Genomic DNA, 19,261 nt, shown 5'->3' on the forward strand with positions numbered 1-19,261 from the left:
TGCTGATGAAGATCCCCATGTACAGTGCCTAGTGAAAGCCTAAACACCCTTTGCACAGTTGTCACATTTGGCTCGCTTAAATTCAAATCTAACAATGGATTTAAAAATCTGGATTTTCCCCAACGGATCTACACAAACTAGTCCACACTTCAAAATTATATACATTCTTGGAAATAAACACAAAGACTTAATGATAGCATTAGGTCTCCACACCAGAGTCAATAATTTTGACAGCAATTACTGCTGTAAATAATTTTGAATACAGTTCCACCAACTTTCCACAACTCTTGGGGCTACATTGCTCAAAATTGCTCAAGCTCAGTCAAGTTAGTTGAGGATCACTGATGGACAGCAATATTCAGGTATTGACTGATTTTCATGCAGATTTAAGTCCGGGCTAAGATTACACCACTCAGAAACACTGAACACCTTGTGGAAAGCCATTATGGTGCACATTTGACCTATGACCTAATTTGCACCCTGAAAAATACATCTCTATCACAGTGTAAGGTCTTCAGAAGACTACGGCATGTTTTCCACAATGTTTTTACCTGGGCTTTGCCCCTTTAACAAAACTCCCCAGTCCCTGCCGGTGACAAGCATGCCCATATTAACATGATGATGCCACCACAATTCATGAAATATATGAAAAGTTCACTCTGATTTCAGATTTGCCCCAAACCTAAAGTTATGCATTTATTTTAAAAAGTAAATTTGTTTGCCATATTCTCATACAGTATTCCTTAATGTCCTTTTTGCAAACCAGAAGGATGATTTGGAATGGATTTTTTTATGAATGCAATGTTGATCCATCCACAGATTTCCCTCAGCTCAGACAATGACGTCTGTGGCTGTTTTAAACCCCTAGAGTCGATGTACACCGCTACGTTGGAATCTAATTAGCTGCAACTCAATCCACTGCACACGCCAATGTTGCCCATCCACATCTGCGGTGAAAGGTGGCAGAGCAAGATCGGTGTCTGTCAGACCATGACACATTCCGAAAATCGTCGTCTCGTGAAGACATCGGTAGCATCCAAATGGTTTGACCTCTCTATGGAAAGATAAGACTCTGACGAACACTGTGTTACTCCCCGTTTTGCTCTACGACCCCCACAAGCGTCACGGGACTCGTCTGAAGTCGGTACATCCGATCTGCCAACTTCTGTCTGTAGTGTCTGAACCGTTCAGGCTACACACTAATATGACCCCTCTATGGAAAGGTCAGTCTCAGGTACATGTTGGTTGTTTTACTCTAGGACACCCACAAGCCTCACAAGACTAATCTGAAGGTAGCTGGGTACCAGTTTTTTTATTTTTTATTAATGGAAGTATATATGGAGATAGAACACATTGAATAACAGCTTCTATGGGCTAATAGCAGTAACGCCAAATTCAATGTTACATCAAATAAATTATAACTTAAGGGATCCTAAAACTCAAAATCAAATAGCTAAATGATCCTTGGTATGACAATCTTAAAAAAATTCTAAATGTTAGCTTAATAGTTCCCATTCTCTCCTTTACCGCAGTTATGAAGGAAGGTCAGATCCTCTCAGTAACCAGGTGACATGATACACCACCAATAGCTTAATTACTATACTCAAAAGGGTATTCAGTGTATTGGAATGATTTCGTAACCTCCCTTGATCTGTACCTGTCTACAAATTCATCCCTGACAAGTTTTTAAAGCACTTTGGTGGCTTTGACGTTATTTTTAAAATTTGTTTTACATTTACTATACATCTGAGGATCCTTAGATACAGAATAAGTTATTCAAAAATTATGAAAACCATATACTTTTGCACAGACGGACCCAATTAAAGTAATTGTGTGATTTTCTTACTGAAAAAAAACTTGCTTCTGAAATGATTTAGATGTGCAACAGAGAGGAGTGTGTATACCTACGCAATCAAGATACACCCCCCCCCCCCCAAAAAAACAATGTTATTTTACTTTGGTTGTGTAGATCATTGAGGTGTAGATCATTGGGGGGCGAAATCCCAATTCAAAAAAGGTTTGGATTTTCAAAACAAAATGTGACAACAGTGCAAAGGGTGTGTAGACTTTCACTAGGCACCACATTACAGTTCACCGGAGTTGAGCCATGTTCCAATTCCGCTCCCTACCCCCTTCCCCTAGCTCCTTCAATGAGCAACAATAGGAAATTACCAGATAGGTATAAAGCAATGGCAGAAGTTACATTGAATATTAATCATACAGTGCATACGGAAAGTATTCAGACCCTTTTCCACATTGTTACCATACAGCCTTGTTCTAAAATGGTTTTCAATCTATACACAATACCCATAATGACAAAGCGAAAACCGATTTTAAAAACGTAAATACCTTATTTACATAAGTATTCAGCCCCTTTGCTATGAGACTCGAAATTGAGCTCAGGTGCATCCTGTTTCCATTGATCACCCTTGAGATGTTTCTACAACTTGATTGGAGTCCACCTGTGGTAAATTCAATTGATTGGACCTGATTTGGAAAGGTACACCTGTCTATATAAAGGTCCCACAGTTGATAGTGCATGTCAGAGCAAAAACCAAGCCATGAGGTCGAAGGAATTGTCTGTAGAGCTCTGAGACAGGATTGAGTCGAGGCACAGATCTGGGGAAGGGTATCAAAAATTGTCTGCAGCATTGAAGGTCCCCAAGAACACAGGGACCTCCATCATTCTTAAATGGAAGAAGTTGGGAACCACCAAGACTCTTCCTAGAGCTGGCCGCCCGGCCAAACTAAGCAATCCGGGGAGAAGGGCCTTGGTCAGGGAGGTGACCAAGAACCCAATGGTCACTGACAGAGCTCCAGAGTTCCTGGATGGGAGAACCTTCCAGAAGGACAACCATCTCTGCAGCACTACACCAATCAGCCATTTATGGTCGAATCGCCAGACAGATGCCACTCCTCAGTAAAAGGCACGACAGCTCGCTTGGGAGTTGGCCAAAAGGCACCTAAAGAACTCTCAGACCATGAGAAACAAGACTCTTCAATTTTGGTTGAATCAAACCAGACTCTTTGGCCTAGATGCCGAGAGTCATGTCTGGAGGAAACCTGGCATCCCTATGGTGAAGCTTGGTGGTGGCAGCATCATACTGTGGGGATGTTTTTCAGAGGCAGGGACTGGGCGACTAGTCAGGATCAAGGGTAAGATGAACAGAGCAAAGTACAGAGAGAACCTTGATGAAAACCTGCTCCAGAGCGCTCAGGACCTCAGACTGGGGGCGAAGGTTCACCTTCCAACCGAACAACGACCTTAAGCACATAGCCAAGACAACGCAGGAGTGGCTTCGGGACAAATCTCTGAATGTCTTTGAATGGCCCTGACTTGAACCCGATCGAACATCTCTGGAGAGACCTGAAAAAAGTTGTGCAGCAATGCTCTCCATTCAACTTGACAGAGCTTGAGAGGATCTGCAGAGAAGAATGTGAAAAACTCCCCAAATTCAGGTGTGCCAAGCTTGTAGCGTCATACCCAAGAAGACGAGGCTGTAATTGCTGCCAAAAGTGCTTCAACAAAGCACTGAGTAAAGGGCCTGAATACTTATGTAAATGTAATATTTCCGTTTTCATTTTATTTGGATAAATTTGCAAACATTTATAAAAACCTGTTTTTGCTTTGGTGTTATGGGTTATGTGTGGATTGATTACGGAAAAAAACAATTTAATCAATTTTAGAATAAGGCTGTAACGTAACAAAATGTGGAAAAAGTCAAGGGGCCTGAATACTTTCCAAATGCACTGTATTAATCATACCTATCCAATGAACCCCAGATCTACAAAAAAGCAAAGAGGTGGGGCCAGTAGAAAATGAGTGGGATGAGAATGGCAGCAGGTATGGTTATATATGGAGGTACGTGACATGTGCCTGCTCCCTGAGCGCTGTGTACCTGAATGGGAGGGATGTCTGGTAGGCAGGGCAGGTTCTCTGGGTTGGTGACAGAGGGTATGAGCTCAATTGCACCCACTATGGGGCTGGCGGGGCCACGGTGGGCATGGGCACTAGCCATGCTGGCACTGGTGGGACTGGTGGGGTTGGCAGCGCTCACGTTGTGGAGAGAGGCCACTGGGAAGGGTCCAGCATGACCTGGGTTAGAATGCTACAGGGAAAGCGAGATGGAGGGAGGTCAAAAACTACAGATTTACAACAGCATTAACTATTCATTATTGTTAAATTCTACCAGGTCTACGACGTGCTGAAAGGTCATTTGGGAAGCATAATCACTAATCATGCCCATGCAACACAAAACACAACTACTATTTAAGTACAAGTAGAAAAAGTGCCAAACCCCTGTTAGATGTAACAAACGAAACCTGTGGTGGCTCATCTCAGAATCTATAGTCAGCTAAACACAAAAAGGTACCCATACATACACACTCAGTGAAAATTCTACTACAAAATGGCAACAGTATCGCCAATCAGTCATACCGGTTTCTGCATAAAACATATATTGTTTACTGTATATGTTACTGTTCTTATTATTATAAGGATTTTGTCTTTCTGATCAATTTCCCTTTTGGGGAGTAATAAAGTATATATACACTGCAACTCAATTCATCACAACAATTTTTTATCCCCTCGGGGATATAATGTGAGTGGTGTAGTCTGACCTGTCTCTGCAGCTGGGGCTGCATCATGGCGGGGTACTGCTGGCCATTGGGCATGCGTGGCTGGGCGCTGGGGCTGGGCATGCGGCCCTGTCCCGGGGCCAGGCGCATGTGGTGGGGGGGGTACATGAGGGGACCGCCGTTCATGGGGCCCCTCTGCTGGGCCTGCATGCTGATGAGGCGCGGGGGCTGGGGAGTGACAGTTATACTTTTACATAAAAATTACATTATAATGAACTAAATCCTTAGAGCAACAGATAATACTCAGTACTACTATAGTTCTACTATGTTATGCCTATATAAATATTTTCTGTAAATAAAAAAGATTTAACCTGGCTTGACAAATGTACTCTATCGATCAGTGACGTAATGATAACAAAATAAACACTGATAACAATTTGTGGTGAGTAAATGAATACACCCTATATCCACAATAGGTGGGTAAACAGTGTTTACATACATTTACCCTTCACTACACCACTGCTATCAATGGGAACAACGGTACTCCAACAGTCTACCTGTTGCTGTACCATCGGAGGTCCACCCTGCCTAGGGTGCTGCTGGGACATTTGGGAAGCAATACGCATCTGCTCCTGGATCCTCTGTTGGTGCTGCTGTTGTTGCTGGTGTGGTTGTTGGTGCTGCTGCTGCTGTTGTTTCTGCTGGGCGAAGGCTTGCTGCTGCATGTGCTGCAGCCGGAGCTGAGCCAGGTTGATCTGCCCTGGGTGTTTTCCGTGGCCTGGGTGGCCATGGCCCGGGGAGATGGGCCCCACCATAATGTTGGGAGGGTGCTGAGCCTGGGGCATCTTCTCAATCACCAGGTTCCCTACAGTGGGAGGGGGAGAGAGGGGAGGCTAAGAGTAAGTGACTGAGTGTATGAAGATACCCCTAGACCAGGGCTGTCAAACTTATTTTACCCTGAGGGGAAAAAGTATTCTATCCAGTTTTTTTTTTTTTTAATTTGATGCTCCCTGACTGTCTAGCTTTCATTTGGGTGATTATTAGGGAGCTGGACACAGTCAGGAAACTATGAATGTACGTCCATTATCATTACTACACAGATTCCATTTGGTTTTAGTAATTTTCATAAAGTATATCGAGTTCGGCCTCCCCCACATCTCCTTTTCTATTAAATGTTTTACACTGTACCATCACTGACCAGAAACAGATGTCCTTGCATGTATAGTAGTAAACCCCCAAAACCCCATCACAGTCAAAGGGGGGTCCTCTCACCTAGGTTGACCACATTCTTAGCCCAGAATGTGGGGTCACAGAAGAAGCGAACAGAACCATTAGCCTGAGGCACTGGTTCCAGTCCAGCCTTCAGAACCTTGCGCAGCTGGTAGATGATCTGAAGAATGAAGATATTGGGATGTCATTTGTTTGCAGATACTATATAGACAATATACTATATACAGAGGATCGATTTCGGATAGGGCAACTGTCATAGCATCCGCATATTATAGTGCACTCTTTAGCCTTTCGTCATGGAGAATATGTCATGGCGTGAGCTTTTCCCTGAGTGTGTGTGTGTGTTTATCTGTACTCCGTACCAGCCTCTTGCTGTAAAGCAGGGCGGTGCTGCTGCCGCTGTTAATGGCAGAGTGGGTAAAGTTGAGCACGTGGAGGATCTGCCTGGCCAGGTTGGCGATGTCTGTCTGCTGGGAAAACAGCTTCATGCTCCTCTCCTTAGTCACACTCTGGAGGACCAAGGGACAAACAGTAGGGAGAAACGTTACATTTTAGTCATTTAAGTAGACGCTTTTATCCAGAGCAATTTACAGGAAAAATTTTCAGGGATTCGAACCAGCAACTTTCCGGTTACTGGCCTAAAACTCAAAACTGCTATGCTACCTGCAGCCCACTAGGCTACCTGCCATTACCAACAGGCATCAGCCTATGTGATTACTACGTAATTAGGGTAAACCATAACCCCTTTGTTATTCAGTTAAAAAAGTATCCAAATAACATCACAGAATAAACTTCCCATCATCTGGCAATGTAGGAGCAAGATTAAGTTCATAGTGATTCATTAGTATTCATGTTTCTCAATATATAGGCTTAGATACAGTTCATTAGTATTATATAGTGATGAAAACACTGATGGAGCATTTCCGAGCCCTAGCCCTGGATTAAACATCTCCAGATTAATTTACATTTACATTTAAGTCATTTAGCAGACGCTCTTATCCATTCTGTGTATAATGCTCTTAGGCCCATTTTCCTAGAGCCAGATTATGCAGATTATGCCTAGTCCAGGACTAGGCATAATCTGCATAATCTGGTTCTAGGAAAATGGGCCTGAGAGCATAAATAGTTATACACAGAATGTCATTTTTTTCAATTCTAAGGGTTCTGAAGATAAGTTTAAATGCATTCCTTACATAGGTTCCATTATCGCCTTACCTCAAGTTGCTGCAGTAAACACTTGCCCTTCTTGTTGATTTCATTGATAAGAGTAAACACAGCTATCTTGATCTCATGCTCCACCTTCCTATGGGTCTCAGTAACTTCCTTTAGCCTGGATGGAAACAGACACAGACACTCAAACTGGAAACACACTAATAAACAATAAAATAGCACTTTTAGTAAATGCTGTGCAACTACCAGCATGCGTTTACTGTGAACACTGTAGCTCTACCCGCTTTAAGTTACAGTTTTAACAGTGGCCAATTAGGCTACTGTGGCTATTTGATCATAATGTAGGCCTACCAGAGTGGCCTACCATCAACAACAATGGAGAAAAATGCTTCCTATAACATTTGAACAAGGAAATAGCTGTTCTATCATTCAGCCTACAGTAGCAGCCAATGTGTGGTGTTCAATGTAGGCCTACATTCCATGAGACTTTTGAAAAAAACATGCAAGGCTTGACATTACCCTGTTTATCCGCTTGTCTTTCAGACAAGGTGACAGAAAATCTTGTTGTGTTTGACGCAAGAAACCACTATACAAAGTAAAATGCATTATTATTCCCATACCATTATTACAAAGAATCAGACCAATTTTACTACCGTCTGCCTATTGGCTACTGCCTGCCTCAAAATACAACACTGCCCCTTTAAGAAAAAAAATGAAAAAATGACTCGCTTTTCAAAGCATACGTTTCGTGCTCTTGTAGGAAGCAAAAACTCCCCTATTGCTGACCACAAATGATCTATCTGGGCTAATAACTCACTAACTAGCAAAGGATGAACAAAATGTGCACACGTGGCTACATGCAGCTCTCGCTTTGACCTCAAAAAAAGCGCATCTGGCCTCCCGGGTGGCGCAGTGGTTAAGGGTGCTGTACTGCAGCGCCAGCTGTGCCATCAGAGTCCCTGGGTTCGCGCCCAGGCTCTGTCGTAACTGGCCGCGACCGGGAGGTCCGTGGGGCGACACACAATTGGCCTAGCGTCGCCCGGGTTAGGGAGGGCTTGGTCGGTAGGGGTGTCCTTGTCTCATCGCGCACCAGCGACTCCTGTGGCGGGCTGGGCGCAGTGTGCGCTAGCCAAGGTGGCCAGGTGCACGGTGTTTCCTCCGGCGCATTGGTGCGGCTGGCTTCCGGGTTGGATGCGCACTGTGTTAAGAAGCAGTGTGGCTTGGTTGGGTTGTGTATCGGAGGACGCATGACTTTCAACCTTCGTCTCTCCCGAGCCCGTACGGGAGTTGTAGCGATGAGACAAGATAGTAGCTACTACAACAATTGGATACCACGAAATTGGGGAGAAAAAGGGGTAAAATCAATAAATAAATAAAAAAATTTAAAGCGCATCTACTCATTACCACTCATGCTGTAAACACAGTTCAGTGCAACGTAAAATGGCACATATCCATATATGGTAATAGTCTATTTGCATATAGGCCTACTGCAGCTCTGATTGGTTATTCCACACTGGTCTGTGTAGAGTACGGGCTGAGCCATGCATGTTACTGCAATAGAATCCTACTCAGATGCGTTCTGCCTACAACAAAATCTCTTTCATAGTTAGTTTAGGTATGTTGCATTGAAAATGGATAGTATTGCATTGATTCATTCACACATCCACTGTAAAGTATTGCATTGATTCATTCACATTCACAGTAAAGGGAAACTAACAGGGAAAACTCTAGAAAGTTAAGTGAAGTTCAATCTCATGCTTTTCTCCGTGGGCTGGCAGTCCCAAGGGAACTGCGCGGCAGTCTCGGGGCTACTACGCACCCGCGCACAGCTTAAAGGGAACATTGGGAGGGGAAATTCTCCTCAAATCATTAACAAACCTGTATGAAATCGCTGTAGGGTTAAGCGGCCCCTAGCATTTTTCCCACTCTGGTTAAGATTAGGATTGGGGGACAGGAAGCTGGTTCTAGATTTATACCTAGGGGAAAGTTCACCCTGCAGCTATGAAGTAGCATAGCAAGACACTTTCACAGAAGAGATGGGAATGATGCTGTACCTGCTTGTCACGTGAGCGTGAGAGTAGTGGACATAGGTCTTTTTCTCCTGCAATTTGGACATATGTGTCTCAATGAAGCCTTTCTGGTTCTGGAAGGCCTCCTCCAGAAATTGGTACCTGAGAGAGGAGAAACTTTGTTCAGCACAGAACACTTGGGCTTAGATCACTGGACTAGATGCTGCTTTTCTCATTGTGCCCAATCCTCATTGGAGATATGTGAATGTAACACAAAACCAGATGCATTACCATCCACCACCACCACCGACTAGAATCCACTACAGATTTAGATTTCCTATTCTAAAGATCAATCCTGTGCTGGCTATGCACTGCATGTACTACCTGTGCTCCTTGTGCTCCAGAAGTTGGCAGTCCCGACAGGTGAGTGTGTCACAGGTTTCACAAAAGAGTTTCAGGGGCTCCTGTTTGTGGACAGGACAGAACACAGGTCTCTGACCCGACGCACTTACAGACTCTACAGAGACAGAGAGAAACAAACAAAAGTAAGTATGAAAGAATGACATTTTGTGATTGGGTAGAAAAAAAGTGAAAGTATGAGAGAGAAAGAATAGAAGAGAGATACATAAATTAATACTTTATAAAAGTCTGATATAATCACAATATATAGTACTGCATGCCAGCTATACTGAGACCCAGCAGGGCCAATCTACTATTGGAACACGCTGACTGATTCTGCAGCATGGTTGCCATGGCAACAGCAAATCAGCTATAAAGTTAGGAGGCCTGGTGAAACTACACCGTGCTATGAGACACCAATTGCCTACACCAGAGCCTTCTACTTGCAAATAGAAAGCGCTGGCCTACACATCCAACTATGTCAAATTTTCACTTGATATTCCTGGGTACACATTACATATTGTGTTTAGGTTTGTAGGACAGTTTACCCTCAGAGACGTCCTCTTTCTTGCGGATCTTGTGGTCCTTGGTGATTTTGACCCTCTGGTGAGCCTCGATGCAGGTCTTGCACAACCACTCTCCACATTCTGCACAGAAGCCTATGGTATCTGCGTTGTCCTCACAACTGGTGCACATCTGAATGAGACAAAACACATGACCCCACTTACACACATACTTAGGCTAGGCTACATCCAGCTGATAAAATGGGAGCTTGTATTAATCAACCATCCACTTAAATATAACTGGATTGTGTGGTATACCTGTGCAGATTTTTCATCTGAAGTGTTGGAGGCCTCGGTAGTGTCCTTGACAAAGTAGTTGTCAATGATGTCGCTCTGTTTGCAGTCTTGACAACAAACTATGCACCGCATCACATTCACTAGAGTAGACAGAGGAAAGATACAAGAGAGAAGCACTGGTTAGGCCTATAGAAATTTACAAAGAAAACATTTGAAATCAGCAACTCAGAAAAAAACAGATTTTCTCACTAATTGTTTTCATACAGATACTACAGAGGTCAGAGGCTATTCAAAAAGCTTATATAGAAAAGAGACGGATGCAAATCATCAAACACATTAGGCATCACAAGCTGGTTCAACTACATAAAATTTTTTAATTATCATTTGTCCCGCCACATTTTTATTTGACCTTTATTTAACTAGGCAAGTCAGTTAAGAACAAATTCTTTCAATGATGGCCTAGGAACAGTGGGTTAACTGCCTTGTTTGGGGCAGAATGACAGATTTTTACCTTGTCAGATTCGGGGATTCGATCTTGCAACCTTTCGGTTACAAGTCCAACACTCTAACCACTAGGCTACCTGCCGCCCCTGAGAACACGTTCTCAGCTTGTCACAAACACAAACATTTTTGATGAAGATGAGTTTGATTGTATCTAAAAATCTGAACTGTATGGAAAGACTGGTTTCTGGGTAGCCTTCTTCGAGAAATATCAGCCGAGTCAGTTTTTTGCCATTTACAATTGGTTGGTACTTAAACTTAGTAATAATAAAGATGTTACAATTGAATTGGTAGGTACCATATGAATAGCGGAATACATAATAGGGCCTAAGTAGGTGGGTGCTACACATTGGTGGTGGATGAGGCAGTTTCCCATTGAGGGTTGGGAAAAGAGTAATATAAATCCATTAAATTATTATTATTTATTCTGATTCACCCCAAATTTCCTATTATTTTCAACATTTCTGAATAATGAGGTTGCTATGCTCATGCAGGAAATGTAAATCAGTGAGCTATTTCATAAGAGAGCAATAATATGCATGATGAAAATACATAACCCTAAATGTTGAATACATAATCCTTAACTCCCCTCAACTCCCTTAAACCCATCAATTAAATCCCCCTGTACATCACTGGATGCAGCACAAACCGGTTTGAGCCAGTCTTTACCGGCTCAGGCTGCACACAGGCGGTTTGTGTAAGCCCCAGCTGCAGGGGGCTCTGAGTGATTGGCTGTGAGTGCAGCTGGAGGGTTTGTGAGACCACACCAACAAGGCTGATCTGATCTGCCACTGCAGCTGTGACACCTTCAACTGAGGCAAGTCAGGGTGCATGCGCACAAACAGTATCCAAATGCATAATCTATTTCATGGTCGGTACTGTTACATTATACCATTTATATGACCTAAATAACAGGTGAAGCAGAATTTCATGCATGAATGTCTGAAATTGTAACATAGCTATCAGACCTTTTTAGTAGCCTACATGTGTATGACACTGACAATTGTGTACCCTTAGTCCATGTTTGTTTATTCAATGGTTAGGCCCTCCAGCAACAGTCAGGCCTACTGATCTACATGAAATTTAAACTACAAACGATCAAACCTTTATTTAACTAGGCAAGTAAGTTAAGAACAAATTCTTATTTTACAATGACAGCCTACCCCGGGCCAAACCCTTCCCTAACCCGGACGACGCTGGGCCAATTGTGCGCCGCCCTATGAGACTCCTGATCAAGGCCGGTTGTGATAAAGCCTGGGATCAAACCAGGGTCTGTAGTGACGCCTCTAGCACAGAGATGCAGTGCCTTAGACCGCTGCGCCACTCGGGAGCCTTACTATTAATGCCACATTCACATAAGCAAATAACCCCAAATATAATGTAATGTTGTATGATTGGCCTAACACTTAAATTTGTAAATAAACAACATATAGCTTCAAAACATGTTTAAAACCATGATATTGATTTCATGAACTGTAATTCCTTGCATCCATAGTTCAACCATTGAATTCGAGTTTCCCCCCAACCCAATCCCTCAGCTGTAAATAGGCTATACCAAACCAAGTGGCGATTTTGTTCTTTTTGTAGACTTGGCACACAAGGAAATTTGAGATGGCATTAAACAGTTAGACCCAAGTCTTCTGCTCTTATTTAGGCTTCTGTATTTATGTTTTACATTGAAATCATCCGATCTTAGCCATGTTGATAAGACAAAGTGGGTCATAATAATTTTTAAATAAAAAAAGAACAGCCCTTGGGTAGTTCAGACCACAGTGGCCAAAATGCCATCGGCATTGAATAGACAAGGCATAGTCTGGTCCCATATCGTTTTTTGTGTATAGCCAACCACTATGGAAATGGTCAATTCTAAAAGTTTGCTATGTCAACGACCATAGGGGTTGGCTGCAATACTCACAAACAGATCTAGGAGGACCAGACTAGTCTAGGTGTAGGCAGAAGTGTCATAATGGCATCTTCCAGAATGCAATGGGGGCTGACAAGCAGAAAGGGTAGTGTTCCTGGGCCATTATCAAGTGTAGCGTAATGGATGGAGTCAGACATGTTCATCCCATGGCCGTACGACATGTCCACCAATAAAAATATGAAAACTAGAAGGCCACAACTAAAATGGGAAACATTTTACCTAGATTTAATGCCAGAAATAATGCTGGAATTATGTGTTCTTGGTTGCCCATGATCTTAACCTAGGCCTTAATAACTTGTCTGTAAATGAGTTCTGAATGTCAATAGTTAGCCTAGGGTTAATGTATCAAGAACAGGTTTACTAGAATTGACCATTGATAGAGTAAAAGTAAATAGTAATCCACATTTTTGCCAAGTGAGAAATGGGCCTAGGCCTAATCATTATATCAAGCTGGAAAAAGTTGCTTGGTTGATTTCTTTGGACATAACTGGCTATATGAATCAATCTGATTTGGAAAAAATCTGCTAAATGATTTGAATTAGTATAGCTGGAAAACATTATTTCTTCCCAGCAAACAACCAAGAGTACCATATTTCATCAGTAATTTAATTTGTCAATGGCATTATAGGCCTATATCTTTGAGGTCCAATCGCACGTGGATGTCTTCAAACATTATTTGGCCTAGTCCACAAGGATCAATGCACCAATATCAACTACACAGACCCGTAGCTAGCTAGGTTATTTGGTTACCATAGTGGTGGACTCAAAGAGCCCCTCAGGCTTGAACATCTGAGAAAACAAGCTATTTTCCATGTCCACCAATTTTCCATAATGTTTACTCCTGGAAACCTTGCTAACAAAAGCAAAACAAAATGTGTGTTCTGTCTGAAGACATGCACACACCTATGACAATCATGTCACCCGGTCCCAAAGCCACACCATAACAGAATTTTGGGGGCTTACCAAATATGAATGTGGCTTGTCTTTATGTGGGCATTGTAGTTCTGGTGTAATTGTCATGCAAGTATAATGCTCGGTGGATGTACAAATTTCCCACCTTGGGGAAGGATGGAGAAACTGAATTTTAGGTCTTAGGCCAAGGCTCTTTACAGATAAGACAAACTGAAAAGAAGTATACTGTGTTGCACATGTGACATTCAATATGAATACTCTTCTGGCATAGACCCATCAGGCCCAGGGGCTGTTGATTATTCAGTATGCTATGTTGCATTACCATAACGAGCTATGTTAGGCCCAAAGTGAATCATTATTGTAATGAGTCACAGTGTAAGTAATATAGATCTATCGCCATATGACGTTTGGTAATTAGTGGAAAACAATATTATCATGAAACTTTCCATCAAGTCGATTTATTTGCATATCATTATGCTTGCTGAACATTTGGCTGCTGCCTGGTACTCAATGCTTATACACAATTGCCGGTACACATCTATAGCCACTTCAATCAAACAGGCTACACTCACCTTAGCCCAATATTGGACTAAATGAGCCTAACGTTACTCCTCAGTCCAAGGACTTTGCATGTTCTGTTTAAAGGGCGACTTTTCTCTGGAAGCCAAAACAGACAAATACTAAATATTAACGTGCATCGACTCTAAATTTCAGTACGATTCTAGGAACATAACATTTTCTATTTTCATATAAAAAAACATTTTCACAAATGCAAAATACACACTTACTGTACACGGTTTTAACAGTTGAGGCCGACAGTATTTTTCAGTGACAACCCGTTTGTGGCATCCGTCTTCCGTTTACACACAGGTGTTCGGAGACGCTAGCTAATTAGCACAGGTAGTCAGTCCACTCTGTCTTCCGTAAACAAGCGCTGTAACAGGAAATATGGCCGTGTGGGAACCCTAACCTTATAAAAATGTGTACGGTGTGTATACATGTATTTTTTTATTATTAATCGACGATATGGAAGATGAAGTCCTTGTGCTTTCAAACCCGTACTGCAAGTGATGTGCGTTAATGTTCAGACCGATCGTGGCGGCTCTTAACAAACCCCCCCTACAGAAGACGCCTTCGTCCAATGACTAACTGTTAATGTGATGGAACTGAGAGTCATGATCAAGGGCTACACTCACCTATGTGGGTGTCTGGCTGTCCGTTCGGCCCGGGCACCTGTACGGTAACTTGTCGCTCTGGCTGGGGGATACATTTCAAGCAAAATGAGTGAAGACACGGTAATAGTTTGGGTTCACAGTCACGGGTCTGGAGACTTTGTTTACACACAGCGCACGTATCCATAAGGTTTATTGGGGTGACGGGGTTGGCTGGTGGAACCGTCGGCGGTGGGGACATTTCGGTTGTGAATGTTGGTGAGGTTCCAGCAATGTCCCCAGCACCCGATGACTCAGTTGTACCCCCATTGGTGTTCCCAACTGGGCTACTGCTTGTGCTGCCTGCCCCCCCTGCGCCCGCGCTGTTGCTGCTTGCGTCCCCTCCTCCACCAACGTTAGCGGGTGTAGGCATCTGAGAAACATTCTCTTGGGATAGTAAATCATCTCCTTCTTTCGAATCGGGCTCTATGACAATCACCGAATTCACATCTTTCAATTCGGGGTCCCCGCTATCCTCTCCCCGTGGTTCTGAATTTAATTTGGAAGCGCTCTCCATATCCTCTTCGCCTTTGTTGTCCGCCATCTTCCTTCCTCTTTGAACCGGAGAGGCTACAGACACACGCCTGGTGCCCAAATTGATGACGCAGCCGAGAGCCGAGAGTCGAGTGTGGAGACGAATGGATTCGGTTCAGTCAGTCGTGCTGATAAGCCCTTACCAGCTAGTTTATGCTGGCAACAACAGCAGCACGGCGCAAATTACAACTTGTTAAATGAAGTGATGTTTATTTCGATGGGCGAGGGAGAAATATCTTGTAGTAAAAAATTTTTTTAAATAACTTGTAGTATTGGTCACCATCTTCAATTTGTTCCATCCCACTTGATTTTATTTCTAGTAAGATAGCAGCGATAAATAACTTGTAATATTGGTATTAACCACCTGGATGTCACCCTGATACATTATACACTGCTCAATCGGGAGAGTTTACGCTGCAACACAACACGGGACTTTCCGCAGGAGAGAAGTAGCTTTAAAAAAAAAAAAAGTTTAAATACATATTTTTTTATATTTAACATTTATTTAACTAGGCGAGTCAGATAAGAACAAATTCCCATTTACAATGACTGCCAATACCGGACGACGGGCCAATTGTGTGGACTCCCAATCACGGATGGTTGTGATACAGACTGGATTCGAACCAGGGTGTCTGTAGTGACGCCTCAAGCACTGAGATGCTGCACCACTCGAGAGCCCACTAGCTAGATAGTAAATAGATACTATCAGGCCAGGATGACATCTAAAGCACATTTTTTTGTAGTGATTTTCACCGAAAATATATTGGGGGAAAAAACGAACAATTACTCTGATTAAAACGGAATGATTCTCAACACCCCCAAGTCACGACTTCGGCAGACAAATTTCACATTCTTGCTTTATATTTCTAGTCGTAATCATAAACTAGCTTGCTATCTGTCGAAGGGCTCATCAGGACGACTGAACCGAATGCGCTCTTCTCCACTCGACTCTCTCTGTGCAAAAACGCCCTCAATTTGGACACCAGGCGTGTCCGTATCGCCTCTCCGTTTTGAACCGCAACCCTGAACGTCTTACGTACCGAGGTATAATTCATTTCGTGATTTACAGTCTTACGTTTGACTATTGATTCATGCGTAGAATTATGAATTTTTATTTAACCATCATTTTATCAGGGTGTCATACTGAGACCAATGTTTAGTTTACAGATGAGCCCTGAATTACAGAAATCACTCAACGCAATTAGAATACTAGAATGGCGATGAACATTCTTATGGGCCAAAGGTCAGCCATTTTGGTCAGGGAGTTGGTCAATCATGGTTTGCCAGTGCTGTAATAAGATTGTATTGTTTAAAATATTGTTAGCCACAGTTTGAGGAATGATTAGATCAATTTGGCAAATTAACTGCTAACATTCCATTCAATATGTCTATCTATACACTGAAATCAGTTGATAGGACATAGACAAGTTGTAAATGCAACAAGTACTGACATCATATATCACTCACAGCTTTCCAAGAAAACAAAAATGTAGGCATTTATGGTCTGTTTACTTGAGGCTATTTATACAGAACATTTATATAAAACCTGTATAAACTGTATATTTATGAAAATAAATCCTCAAAGCATCGTTACCCATCGCTCCACAAAAGCCGTGGCTCTTGCAGAGCAAGGGGAACCACTACTTCAAGGTCTCAGAGCAAGTGACGTCATCGATTGAAACGCCACTAGCGCGCACCCCGCTAACTAGCTAGCCATTTCACATCGGGAAAGACTGGGGGAGGAAAGGACTCCCGTATAGTTGGGGACGGTACCAGAGGTAACAGGAGGGAGTTCAGTTTTTGATCCCCACAGGATACAGCAAGACCCGGAGCCCAGAAGACGGTATCCCGGAGAGGGTCTCTTGGGGGAGACCTATTCTTTTCCTTTGGACTATTTTAATAATTTTTAACTTTTGGACTATTTTAATAAACACCTTTGAAACTGAGCTAATCCTACTCTGTCCATGTCTGATCTGTGTAAATGTTTTGACCCAACCCCCTGGTCTACCAAAGTGGTGGAGAATGCGGGCACTCTGATAACGTGGTCAGATCAGGGTTGACGTTTACGCAGCATCAGCATGGACAAGTTAATAGCTGAGTTCATTAGGGCCCAACAGGCGGTTCAGGAACGAACGCTGGAGGAACAGCGGCTATAAAACTTCCGCCTCATTGAGGAAATCAGGAAGCGACAAGGAGGAGCGTCTACTGAATCACATCCTAACAAGTTTTTAATCAAGCTAACAGAAGATGACGACATCGAAACCTACCTCTGTACGTTTGAACAGACAGCACTACGTGAAGGTTGGCCAAGGCAGAAGTGGGACAGTCTGCTGGCCCCGTTCCTCTCTGGGAATGCCCAAAAGGCGTTTTGGGACCTGAACGATGAACAGGCGGCTAAATACAACGGACTCAACAGAAGATATTCAGCCGCTATGGGTACAGCCTGGCCCATCGGGCTCAACTATTTCACGACTGGATGTTCGTAACCGACGCATCCCCCCCCCCCCGAGCCCAGATGAGCGACCTACTGCGGATCACCAGAGGATGGCTCCTAACCGACATATCCACCCTCTCCATCCTAGAAAAAGTGGTCCTGGATCGCTTCCTATGGGCACTACCCCAGCGAGTCTATGCGTGCCCCAGACCTTGGAGGGCCTCCTGGAAGCAGTGAAGACGCATTAGAACACTCAGGCCCTAATGAGTGGGAGCTGGGCCGAGTCAGTGACCGGTTCGAGGAGTCGGAAGGACAGCCCCACTGCTACCCCGAACCGACAGTCGGCAGGGCCAAAGGACCGCAAACCCGTGGAGAGACGGCTGGGGTAGAGCCGACCCAGCCACTGACGACCCCAGGTAGATGGAGACCAAAGGAGATGTTTTGAGTGTGGTGCCTGGGGGCACATTGCCTGGGATTGCCCGGCTTGAGAGGAGTCGATGCCATCAGCAAGCCCCGGAGGCGAGGTATGTCACGGAGTGAACTAAATCACCTCCTGTTGGGCACACCATGAATCAACTGCACCCATGGTCCCGGTGAAGGTTGATGGACACGACACGGAAGCTCTATTTGACTCCAGAAGTATGGTTATGCTCATAACCACGAGCCTTCTGAACCAGGATACCGAATGTGGTAGGGAGAAGTCCATTTCCTGTGCTCACGGGGACACAAAGCGGTATCCAACCGTATGGGCCAACACCGTGACGCCACAAGGGAACTGCCAGATGATGGTGGGTACGGTACCAGAGTTGCCGGTACCTCTCCTAGTGGGACGAGATTGTCCACTGTTTGCGGCCCTGTCGGGGCACGAGCTGAGGAAGAAGGTACGAGCCGGCCGAAGAAGAGTACGACCCATCGCCTGTGCGGCCCGGAAGCGAACGGTTGATCAACCTGTATCTACGGGTCCGGAATCGGAGTCGGAGAGGGGGCCGGAACCCAACCCCCCTGGGGAACCATGGGAGGAAGAGCCCAGCCTCCCCCTCCTCGATTTCTAGGGGCCATTCGAGACACACCCTGGGGGCCAACTGAGGGAACAATTCGGGACGGCCCAGTGCGAGGATCCTAACTTGAAAGCCGCCACAGTCCAAGTGATAGTGGTGGATGGACAGCTACTTCCGGGTGTGAGTGACTGGCGATACCCCCATTTCCAAATCAAGAATAACCTTTTATATCAGGTGTCGCGCCAACAGGGGGAACTTCGAGAGGTATTATTGCTGCCCTGACGGGAACGGATCACCTCCCAGTTCCATTGGCCCGGGATGAGGAGGGCCGTGGAAGATTACTGTCGCAGCTGCCCGGAGTGTCAAATGACCTGTCCCAAAGGCACACTTCTGAAACCCACTGGTCCCCCTACCAATCATCGGGGTGCCCTTTGAACGCATTGCCATGGACATAGTGGGACACCTGGTAAAAACAGCACGAGGACACCAGTACATCCTGGTAATAGTGAACTATGCCACCCGGTATCCCGAGGCCATTCCCCTATGGACGGCGATATCCAA

At 44.1% G+C, this 19,261-nt stretch overlaps 1 protein-coding gene across 5 annotated transcripts in view; it reads right to left on the reverse strand.

Moving 5' to 3' along the window:
* Positions 1 to 15,311, reverse strand: part of LOC115132224 (E3 ubiquitin-protein ligase TRIM33) — a 28,625-nt gene extending 13,314 nt beyond the window's left edge. For 2 of the 5 annotated variants that reach the window (XM_065020740.1, XM_029664629.2), the window contains exons 1-11: positions 14,720 to 15,311; positions 10,208 to 10,326; positions 9,935 to 10,082; positions 9,372 to 9,504; positions 9,033 to 9,149; positions 7,024 to 7,138; positions 6,171 to 6,317; positions 5,851 to 5,968; positions 5,136 to 5,443; positions 4,621 to 4,806; positions 3,900 to 4,109 (exon numbers count right to left, since the gene is read on the reverse strand). In XM_065020740.1, coding sequence (XP_064876812.1) covers positions 3,900 to 4,109; positions 4,621 to 4,806; positions 5,136 to 5,443; positions 5,851 to 5,968; positions 6,171 to 6,317; positions 7,024 to 7,138; positions 9,033 to 9,149; positions 9,372 to 9,504; positions 9,935 to 10,082; positions 10,208 to 10,326; positions 14,720 to 15,278 — 2,160 coding nt within the window. In that variant the 5' untranslated portion in view covers positions 15,279 to 15,311. Of the gene's footprint in view, positions 1 to 3,899; positions 4,110 to 4,620; positions 4,807 to 5,135; positions 5,444 to 5,850; positions 5,969 to 6,170; positions 6,318 to 7,023; positions 7,139 to 9,032; positions 9,150 to 9,371; positions 9,505 to 9,934; positions 10,083 to 10,207; positions 10,327 to 14,095; positions 14,181 to 14,311; positions 14,664 to 14,719 lie in introns of those variants that run through there. The other 3 variants (XM_065020742.1, XM_065020739.1, XM_065020741.1) reach the window with 3 other exon arrangements.
* Positions 15,312 to 19,261: the final 3,950 nt, after the last annotated feature.

This window comes from Oncorhynchus nerka, linkage group LG7, assembly GCF_034236695.1.
Source record: "Oncorhynchus nerka isolate Pitt River linkage group LG7, Oner_Uvic_2.0, whole genome shotgun sequence".
NCBI classification, from domain to species: Eukaryota; Metazoa; Chordata; class Actinopteri; order Salmoniformes; family Salmonidae; genus Oncorhynchus; species Oncorhynchus nerka.